The following is a 23,362-nucleotide window of genomic DNA, read 5'->3' on the forward strand; positions in this document are numbered from 1 at the left end:
TAAGTAAAACGGGGGGGACTGTGATTGCCAGGTATTTTTTCACCTTAATGCATAGGATGCATTAAGGTGAAAAAACATTAACCTTTACAACCCCTTTAAGTTCTGTTCCTTTAAAAAATTCCTGAAAATGTTTTAAAATTTTACCTACAAAACTCCTTTAAAGAGCAAGGTGACCTTACTTGCCCCCAAGTTGTCACTGACTCAATCAATACATTTCTCGCAGACCACACACGTGACCTGTTCCTGCTACAACATCAGGGGAAGGCTCTAATCTAAAGCACTGTTTCTCAGGGTTTTGTGAGAAGTTCCCAGGTGTTTCCGCCTCAAATCAACATTGTGGCAGATGTATATCTGCCCAATGTTTTCAATGCACACCGACAGTGAGTTGATTTGATATTGATACTAGATGCATTCTCTGTAGTTTCAGCTCCTGTGAACACAGAGGGTGGCGCCAGGAGGAGTGGAGAGAGCTGGAGCACATTGCTGAAGTACACTCCTGGTGGCCAGATCTCTGCACTGGCTCAGAATCTCTTTTCCCCATGTAATAGATGTGATTGTATTGCTGCAATAAACTACTATTGGAAGAAAGTCATGGCAGTCATTAATCAGGACAAGGTCATTCCATGTGAACTCAGAGAGTGGTGCTGGGAGGAGTGAAAAGAGCAGGATCACATTGCTGAGGCAGCAGGTCATATGCTGTGTATGGCAGCGCTGAATGCAGATTGCGGAGAGAGGGAGCAGAGAGCGGGACCCTGAGGCTGAATGTAGCAGAAGGTGACATACTGTCTATGGCAGAATGAATGTAGCAGGAGGTGAGATCATAATAGCTTTATTTTATGCCATAATATAAAGCTATTTGGTCTCACCTTCAGCTATATTCAGTCTGATCCAGCCACGTTTTCCTTCTCTCTGTTCCCCCTCTCCACAGTCTGCATTCAAATTTGCCATACACAGGATGTCACCCTCTATTTCAGCCACATGTTTCTGCTCTTTGCTCCCTCTCTCCACAGTCTACATTCAGCACTGCCATATACTGCGTCTTACCTCCTGCTTCAGCGATGTGCTCCCGAACTCCCCCCCCCCCCCTTAGCACTGCCCTCTGAGTTCACAGGAGCTGCAATTACAGAGCAAGCATCAGGTATCAATGCACTCTTACAGTACTTACTGTCAGTGTGCACTGAAATGAATATTGACTGGATATACATCAGCCGCAATGTTGATTTGCGACAGAACCCAGTGGCGGCTGGTGCTCAAAATTTTTGGGGGGGCGCAAAGGGAAAAAAAAATTGCAGTCTCACTGTGCCAAAACGCATGCCACTGTTACATGCCATCAAACGCAGCCACCGTGCCATCAATTCGCACCACTGTGCCATGCTATTAAACGCAGTCACTGTGCCATGCCATCAAATGCAGTCACTGTGCCATCAATTCGCACCACTGTGCCATGCCATCAAATGCAGTCACTGTGCCATCAATTTGCACCACTGTGCCATGCCATTAAACGCAGTCACTGTGCCATCCATTGTCACCACTGTGCCATGCCATTAAACGCAGCCACTGTGCCATACATTGTCACCACTGTGCCATGCCATTAAACGCAGCCACTGTGCCATACATTGTTACCACTGTGCCATACATTGTCACCACTGTGCCATGCCATTAAACGCAGCCACTGTGCCATCCATTGTCACCACTGTGCCATCCATTGTCACCACTGTGCCATGCCATTAAACGCAGCCACTGTGCCATACATTGTCACCACTGTGCCATGCCATTAAACGCAGTCACTGTGCCATGCCATTAAACGCAGCCACTGTGCCATACATTGTCACCACTGTGCCATGCCATTAAACACAGCCACTGTGCCATCCATTGTCACCACTGTGCCATGCCATTAAACGCAGCCACTGTGCCATACATTGTCACCACTGTGCCATGCCATTAAACGCAGTCACTGTGCCATTCATTGTCACCACTGTGCCATGCCATTAAACGCAGCCACTGTGCCATCCATTGTCACCACTGTGCCATGCCATTAAACACAGCCACTGTTGCATCCATTGTCACCACTGTGCCATACATTGTCACCACTGTGCCATGCCATTAAACGCAGCCACTGTGCCATACATTGTCACCACTGTGCCATGCCATTAAACGCAGCCACTGTGCCCTTTAATGGTCGCCGCTGTGCCAATTGTCCCCACTGTGCCCTGTAAATTGCGTTCTTTCCCCCCCCCCCCCCACCCGGCACTTACCTTTACTGGAGTCAGGCATCCACGTCCCACGATGTCTTCTCCCGCCCTCGATGACTGACAGGCGTCTCAGCCAATCAGGTTACAGGTAGCTAGAACCGGCCAACCTAATTGGCTGAGACGCCTCTCATCTTATTCAAGGGGCGTACAGTCTGTGCGCTCCGAGAATAAGCTTCCGGGACCCGAGGGCTGTATTGGGAAAGCCTATCAGAGCTGTTGGCTTTGATAGACATTTCCGTACAGCCAACCAGCTGGCGTTATTCAGATGGCCGGACATGAGCGCCGACCATCTGAATAACAGCGGCAGCGGCGAAAATAACATAGATTCGTGCAATGCATGAATCTATGTTATTTGACTCAGTGGCGGTGAGAGCCAGAGGGGGGCGGTGCTCCAGCGCCCTCTATGGACGAACCGCCACTGACAGAACCCCTGGAGACTTTCTGCGGAATTCCAATTGAGAAACCCCTATATAATGCTATTGCTACAATAATTATCAGTCTTTCTACAGCTCGCTGATCAGATCCAATGTTCTGTGAGTTGTAGATCTGAAAAACATCTTTCAGGAGTTCCCAGAGATCTCCAATTTTTTGACAAAGGTTCCTCCAATGTAAAAAAGTTGAAAAACCCTGCTCTAAAGTAAGTCCATATGGGCACTTTGATTAAGCACTAGGTTGGAAAAAAGAATAATCCTAAAGTATTTTTGACACCTTACCTAAATTTCACTCTCTAGAACAGTGTTTCTCAACTCCAGCCCTCAAGGAGCCCCAACAGATAATGTTTTCAGGATTTCCCTCAGATGAATTGGCTGTGGTAATTACTACGGCAGTGAAACTGATCAAATCGCCTGAAAACATGACCTGTTGGGGCGTCTTGAAGACCGGAGTTAAGAAACACTGCTCTAGAACATAAGAAAACCTCAACACCAGAAACCTTAGTTGACATATCGGTAATGATCTCAGAATTGCTGAATAATAATTAATGATATTTCAGCACATATATTTACAGATAAACTGGTACAACAAAGATACAAATTTAGTTTAAAAAAATGTGTGACTGGCACAAAGGGTTTTCCCTCAAATTATCCACCAGATACATAGTTCAGAAGGCGGGGACAACGTTACTGCTGATACCGATGTACACTATCTGTAGAGATGAGATAATAGGAAGGGAATACCCCAACAATTTTTTTTCCTAACAGTCCCCTTCTTCCCTCCCAACAACCAAGTGATGATCTCTCCCTGCTGTTCCCTTTCCCTCCCTTTTTCCATCTCTTTCTTTAGTGTTCACCCCTACCACTATCCTCTACCTGTAAATACCCTTCCCACCATACCTACACAGTTCACAATCTTCATACCCCTATTATGGCACAATTCCATCCTTTGTGCACCACATCCTATGGGCTGACCTATTTACATGTTCAATCTTGTCATTGGTATTGACTTCCTGCTTTTATTATTCAACGTCACTCATTTATATATACCATGTCAATATCTTTGTTTCTAATGTTTTATACTGTAATCATAACAACCATTATAATATACACAATAACATGAATTGTATTGTAATTATGATTTGTTGTAACTTGTTTCAAATGGCAAAATGTAATATGAGATTGAAATAAAGAGCAAGGTAAGTTGAATGGAACAACACAATTTAGATGCTGGTAGTTATTTTTATCTGTCTTTGCCATAGTTCGACTTTATAGTTTTATTTGTTTCCACTTCTTGTTAGTTAATCCTGTAAAATAGAAATCTTGAATGATTGCTTGATGCAGTTTATTTTCAAGAATGTTTTCAGTCTTGTTGCAGAATGGCAAGAGCATGTGTTGACCTTTTGGTATATTTATCAGAAGTAACACAAAGCTTGTAGAATTATGATTGAATTAACAATAGGCTTGTTTGCAAAATGTCAGAAGGTCACTTAGGTGTCTTTATTTTAGTCTGCATTGTTTTGAATTCTATCAATTCAATGCTGTGGACCCCTCAGCGAGTATAGCTGTCTACACCGTGTTTATAACCTAATGTAGGGTATAACCTAAAATAAGTATGTGGGTTTGCCCCTATAGTCTTGGTAGTTATTTTTTTTATGTTCATGATTTCTGCATTGGTAGGTGATTTAATAGTGGATTTTCGATTTAGGTGAAATTGGCAGCACATGAGATTTTCAGATCTGTTAAAATAGAAAGATTCCTCAAAGCATGTTAACATCAACCTGCGCGTTCTTTTTTTATTTTTTTTATCCAGTCTGAAAATGTTGCATATTAAACAGAGCCCTAGTGGGCATTCCCATGCTCGGTACTGTACATAGATAAATCACACAAAAAACATGTGTATACTCTAACTACCAACTAAGCAATAGTACGCTCAGGCCTTTTTTTCTCAGAAAATAGGTGCAGGAACACAACCATAACCCCCTCACACACACCCTCACACACACCCTCCAAACCACATCAAATAGTGGGTATGGTGAAATAATACTAATAGTGGGAGGGTCTTAAAGGGGCATTAAATACCAGGAATGCATTACTTATAGAGTGCAGAGTTCGGTAGGGTTACACACAGAGTGCAGAGTTTATGGTTGCGCTACATACATAATGCAGAGTTCAGGGGTGCGCTACACACAGAGCTAGTGCAGAGCCTTCTTTCACAGTCACTTACATCTTCCATCCACATCTCACCTTCATCCCTCATCTTCCATAGTACCTCCCCGTACACTATAGGTATCTCTGCCTTTCTCATTTTCAGGGAGATCATGCAGTGGGGGAGTCAGCATCTGCACTGCACCCCAGGCACCAACATCTCCTAGGTCCCCATCCTTCACTCAGTGGGAGCCGTTGGAAGACAAGCTGTCACTTGTACACAGAAGTCGGACTTCTGTATTTACAAGTGATAGTGGTGAGCAGGGAGAGGAGGGCCTCGGCCAAAGGTGGTGGAACTGAGTTTCACCAAGTTCCAGCTGAAAAAAAAACCCTGAGTACGCTCATCAACCACATAGGAGCCTTCAAAGTATTCTAGGGCTCAGAGAAGCCAGGGTCAAACCTAACAAAGGACAGGATAGAGGAGGCACTCTCCAAGATTCACCCCAAACATTAAAGTAATTTGTAGAAGTTATGGTAATTTAGAGTCACTGTCTGCAGTAGTGGAAGGAGTGTCAACCTAAATATCTCACACTCTATTAAATTTTTTGGGACATCCCCCTTGATAAATAAGTGGCCTTATTTGACTAACTTTTCCAAAGGTTGATGAGAGTGGGGGCAGCTGGGGATTTCCATTTGAGCACAAAAGCCTTCCTGGCGTAAATCAATAATAGCCTGAGAAGGGTTCTATCGGCTTTGTGATAGGCCAGAGGGTCTACCAGCCCCAGCAGACAAACATCCATCATCAGCGACACATGAATTGTGATCACTGAAAGAATGAGGAAGACCACAGCCACACAGAATGTTTGAATATGGGGTCACTGTCAAAAACTGTGGATGAAGTCCGCCGTGGCTGCCATACACTTCCAGCAATCAGCGGTGACAGAAGCATATATTCTGTGTAGGCGTACAGGGGTTAGGTCGATTCTGTGGAGAAATTTAAACTGCATTAGCTTGTCTCTGGCACAGACTAACTGCAAAAATAACATTTCTTTCCATTCCTCGTCATCCATCTCTGGGAAGTCTACTAGCCATTTGGTTCTGAAAGCCTCCAGTCCCTTATGAATGAAAGGAAGTATCGTAGTTATTTATAGATGTTTTATAGGGGCTTACCTACAGTCCCATCTCTGAGTAGAGTCTGATGCCCCGTACACACGATCATTTTTCGGGTTGTAAAAAACAAAGTTTTTCAGCCTCTAGCCTTTGCGCTGCTTTAGCTGATTTTGTGTTAGTAAAAGACGATTTGCGCTTTTCTGTCTGTTACAGCGTAATGAATGTGCTTACTCCATTACGAACAGTAGTTTTACCAGAACGAGCGCTCCCGTCTCATAACTTGCTTCTGAGCATGCGCGGGTTTTTCACGTTGTTAAAGCCCACACACGATCATTTTTTACAATCCGAAAAACGACATAGTTTAAAACGTCGTGAAAAAATAGAGCATGTTCGAATTTTTTTTTTGTCGTTTTTCAGAACCCGAAAAATGCTCTGAAGTCCACACACGATCGTTTTAAATGCCTTTTTTAAAAAAACGTAGTTTTTTACAACCCGAAAAATGATCGTGTGAAAGTTTAATTTTGAAAAGATTAATTAGTGTCACCAGGGATAGGGGGAGATTGGCCCAAACTTTTATTTTGTTTTTCATATTTTGTAACAAGGGGAGTAGGTTTAAAGCACGATAGTTGGATGGAGCAGGGGAAATCATAATGCCCAGATAACCTGTGCATTCTTGGCTCTTTCGAAGAAGCATGTCTTACGAAAGATGTTCATACAGGTTTGGTGCCCCTGCGAATAGACTACCATGAGCATCATGAATAGAAGTTGAGTGACTTATCAGCTGTTTGGGATACTGGTGTAGTTCTAGATGTAGATCTGGATGTAACAATACTCTGCTGACAGCTAGGGCTTTGTTCATCAAATAAACAATGCTTTTTCAACTGTCAAGTTTATGCCTATTGGATTATGCTTGTAAAACCATACTAAGTTGTCCAAAAGGCCTAAAATATGTTGTAACATGCATTAACATTTATACATTTGTTCTGTTTTTCATATTTCCCTTGCAGCTGAGATTGGTTTAATGAGTTATCCTTCATTTTTTACTGCTGAGCCACCAAGCATCTATCACTGGTTGAGCTCCTGTGTGAAAGGGGAAGAGGTGGCTGCCTACCCATATCTACCTGGAATCTGTGAGAGAAGCAGACTTGTAGCACTGGTAATGCATTGCGTTATTTGCTTTAAATCCTCAAGTATCGATAACACAGGCAGTAGTAGATGCCTATTATTTTTTTGTCAGTTCTTGAAAATAGTTCTCCTATACTTGAACGATTCCTTTATTTTTCCATAAATTCCTGTAAGACCCTTCCCCCATAAAATGAAAGCATACCACTATACAAGTGCCAGGAACCATAAATTAGACTGAGACAGAAAATGCAGTAAAAAATCACACCTTTTAATGTAATGGTAAAAATGGTACAGATCAGTAAGTGTAGTCAAAACATAAGCCAGGATTGGAAACTAATGCAGGTAGTCAGACAAGTTTGTAATCGGGAAGCCAAAGATCAGTGTAGTCTGAGGCAGAAGAACAGGAACCAGAAGGGACATCAGCCGGGTAAAGCCTTTCACAGCAACACAGCAGAGAATCTCCAGAAATGTTGGCCAAGGCGAAGGCACAAAACTGATAAATAAGGCAGTTTAAATAGTCAGAAGGGGCTGGCTGTAGGCAGGACTGACGATCAGGAAATGATCACCAGGTGAGCCACTGTGGAAACCATGAGTGCTGACAATTATCCTACAGCTGAGCAGCCTGAGCACAGAGAAGAGAGCTGCTGAGAGCCCAGCCCTGACAGCAAGACGCTAAATACACAAATAAAATACTATTTTACCTGCCAAATGATTTGTAATTCTGTTCAGCCAATCTTCACACCGCTCTTTACATGCATCTGTCATTACTTCCTCGTTTCGAAGTTTGTCATTCTGCTCCTCCTTTATGCTTAAAGCGGTTGTAAACCGCATAAACTTTTTTTTTCAAACCTGCAAGGCAAAAGGCATAATCAGCTAGTATGCACCGCATACTAGCTGATTATGAAATACTTACCTCGGAACGAGGTGAAGAACACTTACCTGGTCCACGCCGAGCGAGATGTCATCTTGCTCCGGCGTGTCTTCCTGGTATCGCCACTCCAGCGCGGGAGATTTAAAATCGGCAGGGTCCGGCGGATGCCGGTCCTTTCGCCGTGGATTCCCCCCTGCGCATGCGCCGCTGCAATCAGCGGCGCATTGCGAGGGGAATATCTCCTAAACCGTACAGGTTTAGGAGATATTCTTTAGACCTACAGGTAAGCCTTATTATAGGCTTACCTGTAGGTAAAAGTGAAAAAGTGGGTTTACAACCACTTTAAGGTGTTTTCAAGACAGTGCTTCTGCATGGTCACTTTTTTCCAAATGGACGGTTTGTAAAAGGATGTTACTGTCCATAGATTTTGAAAAATTCAAATTTACATAATTGGCTGGACAAAATGGCAGGTCCTCTGTCAGATAAAACTTTACACATACTTGTGTTTCATCATTGTGTTTAGCAGCTTGTCCAGAATTTATATATTACAGTTTCACCCCAACTGAAAGTTGATACCCTCCTGGAGACTTTCACATTTAATAACGCCAAGGCCCTCTTGCTATTCAACCTTCCAATCTTGCTATGACCAGTAGTCATGAATCAGAAACCTCTACTAGGATCCCTGACCAGGCAGCATAGCCGTGTACTTCTGAGACCTCTCTTCAGAATATACTGCATGTGAGCAATACAGCTTTGTCTGTTACCTGCCCCAGAAGGTGATTGGAACAGTTGTACACCCACAAGGTAATTCAACTGCTTTGATAAAAAAACAGTATGAAATGCATTAGAACTCTGAGTATTATTTTTTTTTTTTTTTTTTTGTTGGTTATCGTGGAATATCAATATTTATGATTTTTTTTTTTAATTGCTCTTTTTTCCTTTTATTATCACAAAGTTCAAAACACAACATATACATGACACAAACAATATTACTCTCTTTACTTCCTTAAACATATTATCCCCTTTCCCCCAAACACACACATTGATTACTCCCCTTTAAGAAAAAAAAAAAGGCCCCTTGCTATGTGTTACTCTTGTGTTTTATTTCCCTTATTAATGATATCCGGTTAACTTAGAAAGAAAAAAAAGAAATTTCTTAATGGCTCCTTATTATATGTGTCCTTATACTTGTATATAGAACCTCTAATAGTAAAGAAAAAAAAAAAAAAAACCCTACCATATTAAGAAAGTTGCTTAAAAGCACCTTATTATATGTGCCATTATATAGTATCCAGTGCACCATTAAAAAAAAAAGGGGGGGGGGGCTTGCTAGCACTTTATTGTTTAATACTTTTTTGTTTCCAGTGAACCTCTAAAATAAAAAAAATAAAAAAAGGGGGGGAGGGTAAGGGGGAAAAGGAGAGATACTGGCACTCGCAATGATACATATATATGTGCCATCCAAATATAACAATCCTCCCCCTATTCCCCTTCCCTCGATCCCCTCTTCCAATGTGTCTCCCCCTCGGGAAGAGCGGACAACCTACCACCCAAAAACAAAAAAACACAAAAGAAAGAAAGGGGGAAACCCCCACTTACATCTCTCTCCTCAAATCCCCTCCCTCTACCCCCCCTCCCTGAATGCTGAGTATTATTTAGCACTGCCTTTCCTCACCTGAGTTCTGCTATATTTGGGATTATAGGAGGCTGAAATCGAAACAAATTCTTCCCCTACCGACTTTATAAACAAATTACAGTTATTTTGGGATGTCTAACCTGGTTTAAATGTCATTTGCTACCATTTTTTTCTGCCTGAAGTCATGCTTTCTCTTTTGACTACTTTGACATATCTTTCCCAATGGTTATGGTTTTACGTGTGTATATTTAGGTGCTTCCTGTCATGTTTTGCAGAGTGTTGCTTTGTATATACGTGGGGATGAGAATGCAGTGTCAAATGATACCTCAAAATACCTGTCCAAAATAACAGCAGGTAAGTAAATTGCGTTTATAATCAAATCATGACTGTGCCCATCAGTGAGGCCAATATGTGCTCATCATTGCTGCATATTAGTGCCTCATCAGTGCCCATCAGTGAAGGAGAAAAATTACTGATTTACAAAATTTTCGGACAGAAAGTAAGAAACTTTTTATTTTTAATTTTTTTCCAGAAACAATATAGTACTGTCCAGGATACTTTTTATATCTGCACCAACATACTATTTTTCAGGACAAGCTTTCGGGGTATGTCCTTTTCTTCGAGGTCCCAGTAGTACTGATTCACAAAAGTTTTAGCAGATGCTGCTGGGACCTTGAAGAAGAGGACATACCCCGAAAGCGTGTCCTGAAAAATTGTATGTTGGTGCAAAGAGGAAAAGTATCACGAACAGTACTCAATTGTCTGTTGTAAGGGCACAAATACGGCTACAATCACCTCCAAGCATTTTTTTTCCCGAAATTTTCTGCCTTTTTTTTTTTTTTAGTTTGGGGTTTTTATTTTTTTGCAACAAAAAAAGAAAGTGGTAATTAAATATCACCAAAAGAAAGCTCTGTTTGTGGGAAGAAAAGTAACAATTGGCCTGGGCAAGAAGGGGGTAAAAGTGCCCTTTAGGCAAATGGTTAAAGCCCAACTTTTTTTTCTTTTTTGGGAGTGTGGAAGGGTTTACAACCATTGTCACAAATGTATTTCTGTGCCCCATTTCGGGTAATTTCCTGTTCATTCGGTAGACCGAACAGGAAGTGAGGGAAATCCATCTTCCAAATGGGGATATAGACAGTGATGGCACGATTTTTTGCAGGTCTTGTCTGCTTGAAGGTTGTACTGGGTGACAGGAATTGCACAGTGTACAAAGAACGGAGACAATTATTTAATTGAAATAAAACCGGATTCAGTACTTCATATATAATCAAACTCTTCCCCCCTCTATCCAAATAAAATACTTTTGGTTGAGCCGTAAGTCGAAGTATGGTAAACCTCATCACTAATATGCTTTTTTGACTTGTTTATATTTTCAGGACAGAGAAAGCAGCAGCAGGAGGACGTCAGAAGGTTTGAAAAATACAGTAGTATAAAGCATACATTATTTATGTTGATTATGATTTGGATTTACTCATATTTTCTTCCTTTTACATTTTCTTTTTAGATGTAGCATAAAATTCAACCCAGTGGTTTCTGATCTTTCTGAAAAGCTAGTTGTTTGGATGAGTGACATAGGTATGTTTTTATGCTTTTCTAAGTTTTCCATGATTTTAGTCAAATTGCTAATCAGGTAAGGGAAATGTATGGTTTCAGATGATAAACAAGTAAAAAATCTTTGTCAGAATCATTTCAACAAGACCCCTTTCCTACTAAGGCAGTTTTCAGGCATTTGAGTGCTAGAAATAGCCTCTGAAAACTGCCTCCCATTCATCTGCATGAGTGCTTTCACACTCTTGGGGTGCACTTGCCGGACGTTAGAAAAAGTCCTGCAAGCAGCATCTTTGTTGGGGAGCGGGGGTTTGGAGCAGTGTAAAAAGTGCTCCAAAAACCACCCTGCCCATTGAAATGAATGGGCAGCGCTTCCGAAGCGCCTTAAAAGCAAAACAAGTGTTTTTTTGGATTTTTGGGGGGGAAAAAGTCCCGCTAGCGCTCGAATAACGCAGCTAAAGCACCGCAAGAACGACCAGCATTTTTAGTGCTGTTTTTGCGGCGTTTCAGTGTGAAAGGGGTCTTAAGAAGTTTTTCAAAGGTTATTTAATCCTTGAGATTTATACAAAGGTTCCTACATAAATGTATTCTTTTCTAAAATACAACTTTATACTGTAATGGTTTGTAAGAATTTAAAATGTGTTTTTTGTATTTAAAACATAGTGCCTTAAAAGGAAAACGTGACTACCAGCTGTCCCATACACACAGTAGAGGCTCCTGTTTTTTTGTGAACTTAAGTCCTATACCTGAGAATGCATCAGTTCAATAGAAAGCAGATTCTATAATCGGAGGTTCGAGTATTAGTGTTGTCAATGGTACCTATATAATTGGATACATGCCATTTCAGTCACATGTTAGGGTCAGGGTAAGCTAGAAAACCTAAAAAGCTTAAATGGCAAAGGGGAAAAAAATTACCAAAGAAAAACATTAGGTGGTGTAATAGATTTTCGCTGATCCAAAATATTTAAACAAGTGCCACATCTTATTAATATGAATATTTACTCAATTTTGGACCGCAGCCAATGGACTACACTTGTATTGGTAAAATAAATATATATATATATATATATCATTTTTTCCCCCCAATTTAAAATCAATTAAAAACATCTGGTAGCATATTTTCACATGTGTGTCGCTAGGGGTGGTGGCCCCTAAAAGTATACAACAATAACCATGCAAAATACTAGTGCTGTAAATGATAAATGAGGGTGCCACCATCCTTTGACATGGGGCTCAACATGTTTTGCACACTTTCGCTTCATCAGTAGCAGATGGTGCAAAAGTAGAGGTAAGAAATGCTACACATCAGTTAAAAAGGGGGATTTACATCACCCACACAGCATACATGTTAGGCAATTGTGAAAGATCCATATAGCATCGATGGGTACACTCAGGTTACATATATGGCTGTAAGCCTTAGTGTAACCAAAGGAGAATCACCCCTTAAATGCAGTAAACATTCTACCATGCAGCTAGCACTTCTCACATATCAACACCACTTGTTAGTATGTATGATTAATTCAGGCGGTGCACAAAAGTGGTGTTGATATGAGAGAAGTGCTAGCTTCATGGTAGAACGTTTACTGCATTTAAGAGGCGTTTTCCTTTGCTTACGCTAAAGCTTATCGCCATATATGTAACCCGAGTTTACCTGTTGATGCTATATGGATCTTTCACACTTGCCTAACATGTATGCTGTGTGGGTGATGTAAATCCCCTTTCCAACCAATGTCTTTGTAGCATTTTTTACCTCTACTTTTGCACCATCTGCTCCTGAAGAAGCGATACTGCGCGAAACATGTCGAGCCCCATGTGAAAGGATGGTGGCACCCTTTTCTATGGTTACTTTACGTCGCTAGTTGCGTTGCATGGTTATTGTATACTTTAAGGGGCCATCACCCCTAGCAACACATAGGTTCAAATATGCTACTAGATGTTTTTGATTGATTTTAGTAACTGGATTTTAAATTCTGCAAAAATAATATATATATATTTTTTTTTACTAATTATGATTGTTGTGTGCCCATAAAGTCAACGGACTGCGGTCCAAAATTGACTACGTAAATAGACTAGTTATTTTTTGCATTTAATGTAGTAAGATGATTAGGGCAGAGCTTTTTAGCCCTCTTCACTAAAACCTTAAAGTGGAACTTAACCCATAACAGTTTGATAACAATTTAACATTCTTTACTATTACATTACCTCTTTAACAGAACCAGCTTTTGAGGGAGTCTATTCCACATTTTCTCATCTCTATATTTTTTCGACATGCAAACATATGTGCATTTATAATTTTTTTTAAAGGGGTTGTAAAGGTAAAAGTTTTTTCACCTTAATGCATTCTATGCATTAAGGTGAAAAAACTTCCACATATACCGCCCCCCTGTTATACTTATCTGACCCCTCGAAAGTCCCGCGCTCGGCCCCGACACCCTCTTCGCCGCTCAGCCTGGCCGTTGATTGGCTAGAGCGGATGGATTGAAAGCAGCGCAGCCATTGGCTGGCGATGCTGTCAATCACATCCAATGACGCGCCGCGCTGAGGGGCAGGGCCGAGTGATACAGTGAGCTGCTATGGCCGCTCGCTGTATCGCAGGAGCGCGCCCGCAAGGACAATGCGAGGGAGTTCGCATGAATGTGTGGAGTTCTTGTGGGGAGGACCAGAGACAGCCGCCGAGGGACCCCAGAAGATGTGGATCGGGGCCACTCTGTGCAAAACGAACTGCACAGTGGAGGTAAGTATAACATGTTTTTTTTGTTTTTTCTTTACAAACCCTTTAATGTTTTACATGGCTACACCTGCAAAAGGGGCCAACATGAAGTGATCTATCAGAACTTACATTTCTGGCTAAAGTTCAACTTTAATGTCTGTGATTGCAAGACTGTTAAAGCTGCCTTGTATAGTATGACCAGACATAAAAATATTTGTAAAACGCATTTAGTCATTAAGTTTTGCTTATGATACATTTGTTATCCTTATTCTTTAGGATTTTCCTTACAAGATATAGAATCTCTGCCTTTTGGAGTTGCTCTTCCTATTAGACATGCCATCTACCAGTGCCGACAACATCCTGCTTCTGATTGGCCAGAGTCAGTCTGCCTTCTCATTGGACGCCAAGACCTCTCCAAACAAGCCTGTGAAGGAAACTTTCCCCAGAGCAAATCTGTAAGTGGAAACTGAGTAAGCAGATTTACCCTGCTAAATGCTTTTTTCCTTACTGGGCTTTTTAAAAGAAGTAGAGAATTGTTATTTTTATTTTTTCGGATTCATACTTACCTAGCCCATGCATCAGACCCATGTCCCCCAGCGCCTCTGCATTGAGAACCACGCGATCAAACACTGCTGATTGCTCGGTTCTCAGAGCTCTAAGAGCTGAAGACTGTCAGTCACTGCTCTCTGCTCTGCCACCTCTTCCCTCATTGGAGCGCTGGTCTGTGGAGGGGGCGGGGGCAGCTCTCAGTGAGGCTGAGCCGGGTGTCTGTCCAGGCACCTGACAGGTCCAGACTTTATTGTTGAGATGATGCGGTGCTTGGACTGACATCCGTGACATCAGCAGAGAGTGGAATTCAACCCGCTCTCTGCCGAAAACGGGTCACAGGAGTGCAAAACTAACTGCACTTCTGTGACCCATAGGAGAAGTACAGCCAAACGAGCTTTGGCTGGACTTCGCCTTTTAAATAATTTTATACAATTTTTGAATATACTTTAAAACTATTTTTTGCTTGATAAAATCTGCACACAAATCATGATATCAACCCAATGTTTCATTTTTAAGCCAAAACATTTCTGGTTCCATAATTTATTATTAATTACTTTACACTAACAATATATCTGATGTGAGAATCTCTTTACACTTGGTGCACATGCACATGTGAACTGTGTCTATGAACACATAGGCCCGGATTCACATGCATCGGCGCATATTTATGCTGCCGTAGCGTATCTTCTTTACGCTACGCCGACGCAGCGCAGAGAGGCAAGCACCAAATTCACAAAGCACTTGCCACCAAATCTGTGCTGGGTTTCTTAGGCGTAAGTCCTCGTAAGTGGAAGTGGGCGTGAGCCATGCAAATGAGGCGTGACCCCATGCAAATGATGGGCCGAGCGCCATAAAGATACGAATAACAAACGGTGCATGCGCCGCCCCGTGAATGCATCCCAGTGCGCATGCTCAGAATCACGCTGGAACTACTCTCTAAGATACGACGGATCACTGCCTACGACGTTAACGTAACCTAAGCCTAGTCATATTCACGTACAATGTAAACGACATAAGATACGACGGCTTGTGTTCCCTGGTCCATACCTTTGCATGGGTTGCGCCTCATCTATGGGAAAAAAAATTTACACCGGACGTACGACTTGCGCAAACCGCGTTTATTATGCGCTGGGCGCAAGTACGTTCGTGAATTAACGTATCTCCCTCATTTCCATATTTGAATAGGAAATTAATGGGAGCGCCACCTACGTCCAGCGTAAATATGCGCCCATGATACGCCGGCGTAGAAAAGTTACGTCGGTCGGATGAAGCCTATTTTCAGGCGTATCTTGGTTTCAGAGTCCGGCGCATAGATACAACGGCGCATATTTACACTTACGCTGCGTATTTCGAGATACGTCGGTGTAAGTGCTTTGTGAATCCGGGCCATAGAGCTGAATAGGATTGGGGCAAGTATGTGTTTTTTTTTTTTTTTTTTTTTTTTTTATGTAAAGGTTTGCAATCACTTTAACCTGGCAAGGAAAACCTTGTATTGTAAATGACCTAAGATGCAAAATCTCTCAATCTTTTTCTTTAAATCTAGTAGAAATCTAATTATTTGGGTCATGATGTGACACTGCTGTAAGCCAGGTCATATAAGAAGGAAAATAATGTCTCACTGAAAGGTAGAAGGGGGAAAAACCTCTTCCTACTTGAAACCAGAAACAAGACCTAAGATAACATTAAACACTGTCATGCATCGGAGAGGGGTATAGCCTACAAGGCAAGGAGCATTACTCTTCTCCTTTTTCAGCTTGCTTTCCATTTTCCTAAGGGCCAGGGCCTATTTTCCACAGGTCTTTTGTGTTCCCTTATTATTGTGCTTTGAAGCATTTTTTAGCACTTTAACCTTTAAACCATTAGGCAAATCTGGGGATTCACAGTCATAGGTGTTCATACACAGTCTGATATTTATTGAAGAAGAAGCAGGGCTTAATGCCAGAGAAGTAATACAAATACTGTAGCTGCTGACTTTTAATATTGGGACAATCACCCCAGCCAAGTTTCTGGTCGGCTCTCGGGTGCTGCCGCTGCCATTCATAGTAATTGAACCCGGCGGTGAAGCCTTTCCGCCGGTTTCCTACTGTGCATGCGTGAAGAGCGCACCCCTTTCTTACTGGCCCGGCAGGGCAGGAAGGAGGAGGGGGCCGAACTTCTGAGGGACAGTGCTGCAGCGGAGTCTCCTGGAAGTAGGGAAGGGTATCTGTCAAAAACAGGTACCCGTCAAACCCCCCCCCCCCACACACACACACACACTTTTGGGTGGAACTTTAGCCTTAATATCTCAGAGAAATTCCTGACATGTTGCAAATCTGTGCTTAGCCCCTTGTTCGTTTTTCATTTCTGTTGTCAGTCAAAGCCACTTAACCAATCAGGGGAGGGAGGGGTGGGGCCGGGTTGGCGGCTTCGTCTCTGAATGTACACAGCTGTGACTCTGCTCGGGTGCCCCCATAGCAAGCTCCTTGCTGTGGGGGCACTCGATAAGAGGGAGGGGCCAGGAGTAGCGAAGAGGGAGGGGCCAGGAGTAGCGAAGAGGGACCTGAGAAGAGGAGGATCCAGGCTTTTCTGTGCAAAACCAACTGCACAGAAGAGGTAAGTATAACATGTTTGTTGTGTTTTTTTTGTTTTTTTTTAGGAGACTTTACAATCACTTTAATTTACAGTGTGCACTGAAAGGACCAAAGGTGGACTATTGAAGACTGTAGAAATATTCCATGGTCTGACAGGTATTAACTGTTGGGACATGAAATAGGGTTGGAATTTGGGTATAAATTACATAAATACTTTGGAGTTAGGTAGAAGTATGTAATATGGGTACCGTAAATTATACTTTTTATGGTACATTAAAAAAACACTGGATGTATGGAAAAGCATTGTAATGCTGTCTTTTTAGACATTCAAGAAAGCACTTTGTCAGTTCACAATCTGTCTTACACCTGGCAATTGCACACTGCATTTACTCTGTTTGACACTTATTTCTTCTTACCATTTTTACAGTTGACAGGCCAAGTACCATCTACAGAGGTTCCCCCTACAGTAGAAGGTGAAGAGGAGGATGATGGAATGAACGATTTAAACCAGGAAGTAATGTCATTGATATGGAGTGAAGATTTGCGTGTGCAGGAAGTACGCAGGCTTTTACAAAGTTCCCATCCTGTACGCGTGAATGTTGTTCAGATGCCTGAAGTGAGCGATCATGAATACTTAGAAGAGAAAGAGAACAGGTAACAGTACTTTTGATGTTTGTATATTTTCATCTGATATCCTGTTTATAGAGTTTTTATGTGTTTTATGGGAAATTTGGGTGAGGGAGCATTGCAATCATCGGTGGATACAACAGTATTTAGGGTATAAGCCCTGCCCAAAGTTCTGCCATTTTCCCCCAATTACTGTAACTCTTGGAAAAAATAAGTTTGTAGCGAGTAGTAATAATCTAGTTTTAATTTGTGGAGCTGCTGTAAATGTTCAGCTTTTTGTGTGCAACATCAAATACAGATCCCAGGAGTGGGAAAAAAACTCATATGTCCTTCCCTTGGCTAAAAGTAGAAGGAAGTTTCTATAACTGTTAGTTGTATTGTCTCACAAAAGCATTCCCAGATGATATGAGCAGAACCCAAGAAAAAAGCATCTGAAGCTTTGCTAGATATTGCTGTCAGGATAACTGTTGCAGAAAATAAACCCCATACACTCCTAAGGAGCTGCTGTATAGCATGAAAGAGTTAGTGATGTGCTGTACTATAAACAAACTAGTTACAGAGGGCCATATTCTTAGATATCTCCGGCGGCGTAACGTATGTTACTCCGCCGCAAGTTTAACGGGCAAGTGCCTGATTCCCAAACCACTTACCTGTAAACTTGCGGCGTAGCGTAAAGTCCACACGCGCAAGCACTCCTAATTCAAATGATCCTGGTAGGGGACGTGGATCATTTAAATTAGGCGCGCTCCCGCGCCGATCGTAATGCACATGCTCCGTCGGGTAAATTACCCGACGTGCATTGCGCTAAATGACGTCTCACGGACGTCATTTGTTTTGACGGTAACGTAAATGGCGTCCATCGCCATTCACGGACGACTTACGCAAACGACGCTAAATTTTCAAATTTCGACGCGGGAACGACGGCCGAACTTAACATTGAGTACGCCACCTAGGGGGCATCTTTACACCACGTATCGCTTACGGAAACAACGTAAAATCACTACGACGGGCAAGCGTACGTTAGAGAATCGGCGTGACTAGTCATTTGCATATTCTACGCTGACCGCAAAGGAAACGCCACCTAGCGGTCAGCGTAGATATTGCAGCCCAAGATACAAAGGCGCAGGCCGTCGTATCTTAGGCATGTTTAAGTGTATCTCAGTTTGAGAATACACTTAAACATAGGACGGCCTTAGAATCGGACTTACGTCGGCGTATCTGCTGATACGCCGGCGTAAATTCTTTAAGAATATGGCCCAGAGTAATTACAAATTTTTCAAAGCCTGGATTCGAATCCTGATTTTTTTCAAAACTAAATACTATAGGGTGTCTTTCTAATTGGGTGGCTGATGTTTCCACTGGTAAACAAATAACATATACTAAATGTTGTTGCAGGTTGTTACAACTGTGTCAGAGGACCATGGCTTTGCCTTTGGGCAGAGGGATGTTTACGCTGTTTTCCCATCACCCAGTCCCTACAGAACCGCTGCCTATTCCTAAACTGAACCTCACAGGTATATCTGCCTTTATTCTACATAGAATAGACAAAAATTTACAAAATGGAAAAATTGTGTGATTTGTAATGTGAAAATGTTAGCTTGTGGGATACTGTGTTTCACTTGGACTCTTATCTCAGTTTGTGTATATTTTTCTTTTATTTTTCGCATATAATTTCTATCTCTTTAGGGCTATTCTTTTTAATGATATGAACACTGAAACATGACTTCCCTTTTAATTGGCAGGACGAGCTCCTCCCAGAAACACAACTGTTGATCTCAACAGTGGAAACATTGATGTCCCACCAAACATGGCATGTTGGGCAAGCTTTCACAATGGAGTGGCTGCTGGTCTGAAAATTGCCCCAGCGTCTCAGATAGACTCTGCTTGGATCGTTTACAACAAGCCAAAGAATGCTGAGCTGGCCAACGAGTATGCTGGCTTTCTCATGGCTTTGGGTCTCAATGGGCACCTCACCAAACTGGCAACATTGAACATCCATGATTATTTAACTAAGGTAAAGATACAATTCACAAAAAAAAAAGTTTAATAGTAGTTATCCATAATTAAAGTTCCGGGCTTGAACTTTCCACTGATGTCTTTTCAAAAAAGTGCATATCATATATGCCATATTGCACTAGGCAGGAATCTTTCTATAGAGACATTTAGGTTACATTAAATGAAACACGTGTTATGAATACATAACACGTGGATGAATCCAGGCAATTAAACTCATGTCTGTTGACTACAGTAGGGAGATCCACTAATTAAAACTTACATATTTTGGGCTATTTATGAAAGGCAAACTACGGGGGTGATTCACAGAGAGTTAGGCCGGCGTATCGGTAGATACGCCGACCTAACTCAGAATCTACGCCGACGCAAATTTAAGCGTATTCTGGAAACCAGATAGGCTCAGATACGAGCGGCGTAAGTGTCTTACACCGTCGTATCCTAAAGTGTAATTTTCAGGCTGACCGCTAGGTGGCGCTTCCATTGTGGTCTGCCTATAATATGTAAATGAGTAGATACGCCGATTCACGAACGTACACTTGCCCGACGCAGTAAAGATACGCCGTTTACGTAACGCACTTTCAGGCCTAAAGTTATTCCATCAAATAGCTGGAATAGTAATGTTAAGTATGGCCGTCGTTCCCGCGTCGAAATTTGAAAATGTTACGTTGTTTGCGTAAATCGTTCGTGAATAGGGATTTACATCCACTTCGAAAACAATAGGACCGTGCGGCGTACTTTGCCGCAATGCACACTGGGATATGTACACGGACGGCGCATCACGTCAATCACGTCAGGTCACCCTCCATTAACATAAAACACGCCCCCTCAGCCGAATTTGAATTAGGCGCCCTTACGCCCGCGCGATTTACGCTACGCCGTAACTTAGCAGGCAAGTACTTTGTGAATCATGTACCTGCCTCGCTAACTTACGGCGGCGTAGTGTAAACACGATACACTACGCCGCCGCAAAGTTAAGGCGCTCTACTTAAATCTAGCTATACAAGTGCAAAGTGCACTTGAAATTGCACTGAAAGTGCACTTGGAAGTGCAGTCGCTGTAGATCCGAGGGGGACATGCAAGGAAAATAAAAAACAGCATTTTAGCTTGCACATGATTGGATAGTAAAACCTGCAGAGCTTCCCCTCATTTCAGATCGACCCTTCAGATTTACAGCGACTGTACTTCTAAGTGAAAATTCAAGTGCACATTGCACTTGTAGTTTGCATGTGTAGTGCAAAGTGGATTTGCCTTTCGTAAAAAAACAAAAAAAAAACATTGTCTCTTTTCTTAGCTGGCCATAGATGGATCGAAATTTGGCTGGTTCAGCAGAAAATTTTCATCTGTCTATGGGTAGGCTGGTTGTACTGAAGTTGTTTTCTTTTTTCGCCCAATCAATTCTGTTCTGCGCTACCCACTGGCAGAACACATTAGCACTGCAGGAGATATTCCCTACAGCAACACTGACTGTGTATATGGGGAAATCAAGCTATTTTGGTTTGTGATAATGTATGGCCTACCCTTGACTTTAGTAATTTGATTGTCCATTCATTCCCCTGATTATATAACAAGAGAAATGTCGAATTTCCTTTAGTAACAACTGCATTTTGTTTTGTGTCGTAGAGCCTCCCCAAGACCCTTTTTATTGTACTTTGTATTTGTTGGTCTTGCTGATCCTCTCGCTTCAGTATTTTGCCATTGATCCTAAAATGTTTGCAGATAATAACCTCTAAATTTTCTCTGACTTTCCTGATTTGCTTATTTCTTTAACTCAGTGATTTCATAGCAGTGAAGTCAGAAGGTCAGCATCACAGGAATATCAGTAGAAGTAGCTCACATATTTTTCTCATCACTAGTTAACTGAATGAGGAATAACAATATACAGTCTTGTTTATTGACAACTAGTACTATTGCTGGATAAAGGGAAAGTTGCCCATAGCCAGAAATCATTTCAGTTCACCTTACACAAGATCGGCATCAACACACGGGTAAAGATTCATTTGTTTGGTTATATTTCCCCTGTGTAGACGCAGATTTAAACACCACTAGATTTCAGTGGTACATGACACCAGTCTGTAAAAAAAAAATATAAAACATTCAACAATTTTATATTGGTTTTTTTTGGAGGGAGGAATTCCTGCTTTCTCAACCTGTTAAATATTTTAAAGTGGATGTAAACCAGATTTTTTTTTTGCTGTCACAATGTAGAGTAAAATATTTCCTATCATCTGTGCCCAGTCTTGCCACAAAGAGTCAATCCAGCTCTGAGCAATCCTCTTTTATTGTTCAGTGAGATAAAACGGACTTACAGAGAAAAACCTTGGTCCATTCCACCCCCTTGCTGTGAATGACAGGTTATTTACATATCTCATGCACTAGCCTGGAGACGGGCATTATTTTTTAATTCCCACCCCCACTCCTTTTCTGAAGTCATGTGGTTATTTTTCTGGATTTTGACTGGATGTTAGTGATCATAGCAGAATTCAGTGTAAGTAATACATAGGACAAAATGCATGTTGACAAGGGGAGTGTAGAGGAGGGCGGGGAGTCTACTGACATCACGACTCCACCCACCGAGCTCCAGACAACAGACCCACCCACAGAATCTGCAGTTTTTCAGTTTTTATAACAGACAGAGGGGAGACATTTGACAGGTAAGGATACATGCAGGAGGCATCTATATCCTTATAGATCAGCACTATGGCAGTAGTTTAGAAAGGATGAGAGTGGCTTTACATCCACTTTAATGGTGAGAGGCACCACTGATCAATGATTGAAAATTAATGTATTGCACATTGCTTTAAATGTTACTTTTAGTATTTTGCTGGGTGCTAGTCCACTGCATGTGTTTCTCATCTATCAAACCATATGGAAAGCATTGGAGTTCTTCAAGCTGGCAATTTAGTAGACGCTGTGTAAAATATAATTATTCAATGAGTGTTGTGTTTAAGTGCTGTAAACCTAATTTTTTGATATTTGCAATCTGGGAAGTTTACATTCAGGAAAGTTGCAACTTCTGTCAGTTGCTTTTGCTTTATCCTACAACCCCCAACAATGAGGGCTTCTTCTCACTTGTTTGTGTTTTAAAATACTTTTTTAAGTGTTAAAGTAGTTGTAAAGGCTGAAGATTTTTTACCTTCATGCATTCTATGTGCAGCCCCCCCCCCCCCCCCAATACTTACCTGTGCCCCATCATGATCCCGCGATGTGCACATGAGCCTCAGCTCTCTCCCTCATTGGCTGAGACAGCAGTGGGAGCCAATGAGGAGAGAGAGGGGGCGGGCCTTGCCAAAGCTTTCTGTGTAAATGAATACACAAAGCAGCAGCTCGGGAGCGAGCCTGCTTGGGTTCCCCCATAGCAAACTGCTTGCTCTGAGGGCACTTAGCAAGAGGCGAAGGGGCCAGGAGCACCAGTGGGGGACCCAAGAGGAGGATCAAGTCTGCTCTGTGCAAAGCCACTGCACAGAGCAGGTAAGTATAACCTGTTTGTTATTAATTTATTTATTTATCTTTTTAAATTGCCTTTAACCTCCCTGGCGGTATTCCGGAGTGTGGCTCGAGGTTAAATTTCGATACCATTAGCGATAACCCCAAGCCACACTCAGGATTGCATTGCAGGATCCTGGTGCAGGTTACTTACCTTGTCCCCAGGATCCTGCGATGCTCCCCCGCTGTGTCCGGGGGCTGCATCCTCCGCCCAATGCCTCAGTGTGCAGAGCGACGCACGGGGGCAGAGCCCAGCAGCAAATTCAAAAATTGCAAAATTCATATTACA

At 42.1% G+C, this 23,362-nt stretch overlaps 1 protein-coding gene across 2 annotated transcripts in view; it reads left to right on the forward strand.

Moving 5' to 3' along the window:
- ANAPC1 (anaphase promoting complex subunit 1) overlaps nucleotides 1-23,362 on the forward strand; it is a 146,610-nt gene that overhangs the window by 58,150 nt on the left and 65,098 nt on the right. For both annotated transcript variants that reach the window (XM_040351087.1, XM_040351088.1), the window contains 8 exons: nucleotides 6,949-7,097; nucleotides 9,849-9,927; nucleotides 10,950-10,983; nucleotides 11,078-11,148; nucleotides 14,108-14,286; nucleotides 17,378-17,604; nucleotides 18,973-19,091; nucleotides 19,320-19,591. In XM_040351087.1, the coding sequence (XP_040207021.1) occupies nucleotides 6,949-7,097; nucleotides 9,849-9,927; nucleotides 10,950-10,983; nucleotides 11,078-11,148; nucleotides 14,108-14,286; nucleotides 17,378-17,604; nucleotides 18,973-19,091; nucleotides 19,320-19,591 (1,130 nt within the window). The remainder of the gene's footprint in view (nucleotides 1-6,948; nucleotides 7,098-9,848; nucleotides 9,928-10,949; nucleotides 10,984-11,077; nucleotides 11,149-14,107; nucleotides 14,287-17,377; nucleotides 17,605-18,972; nucleotides 19,092-19,319; nucleotides 19,592-23,362) is intronic.

This window comes from Rana temporaria, chromosome 4 (genome assembly GCF_905171775.1).
Source record: "Rana temporaria chromosome 4, aRanTem1.1, whole genome shotgun sequence".
Taxonomy (NCBI): domain Eukaryota; kingdom Metazoa; phylum Chordata; class Amphibia; order Anura; family Ranidae; genus Rana; species Rana temporaria.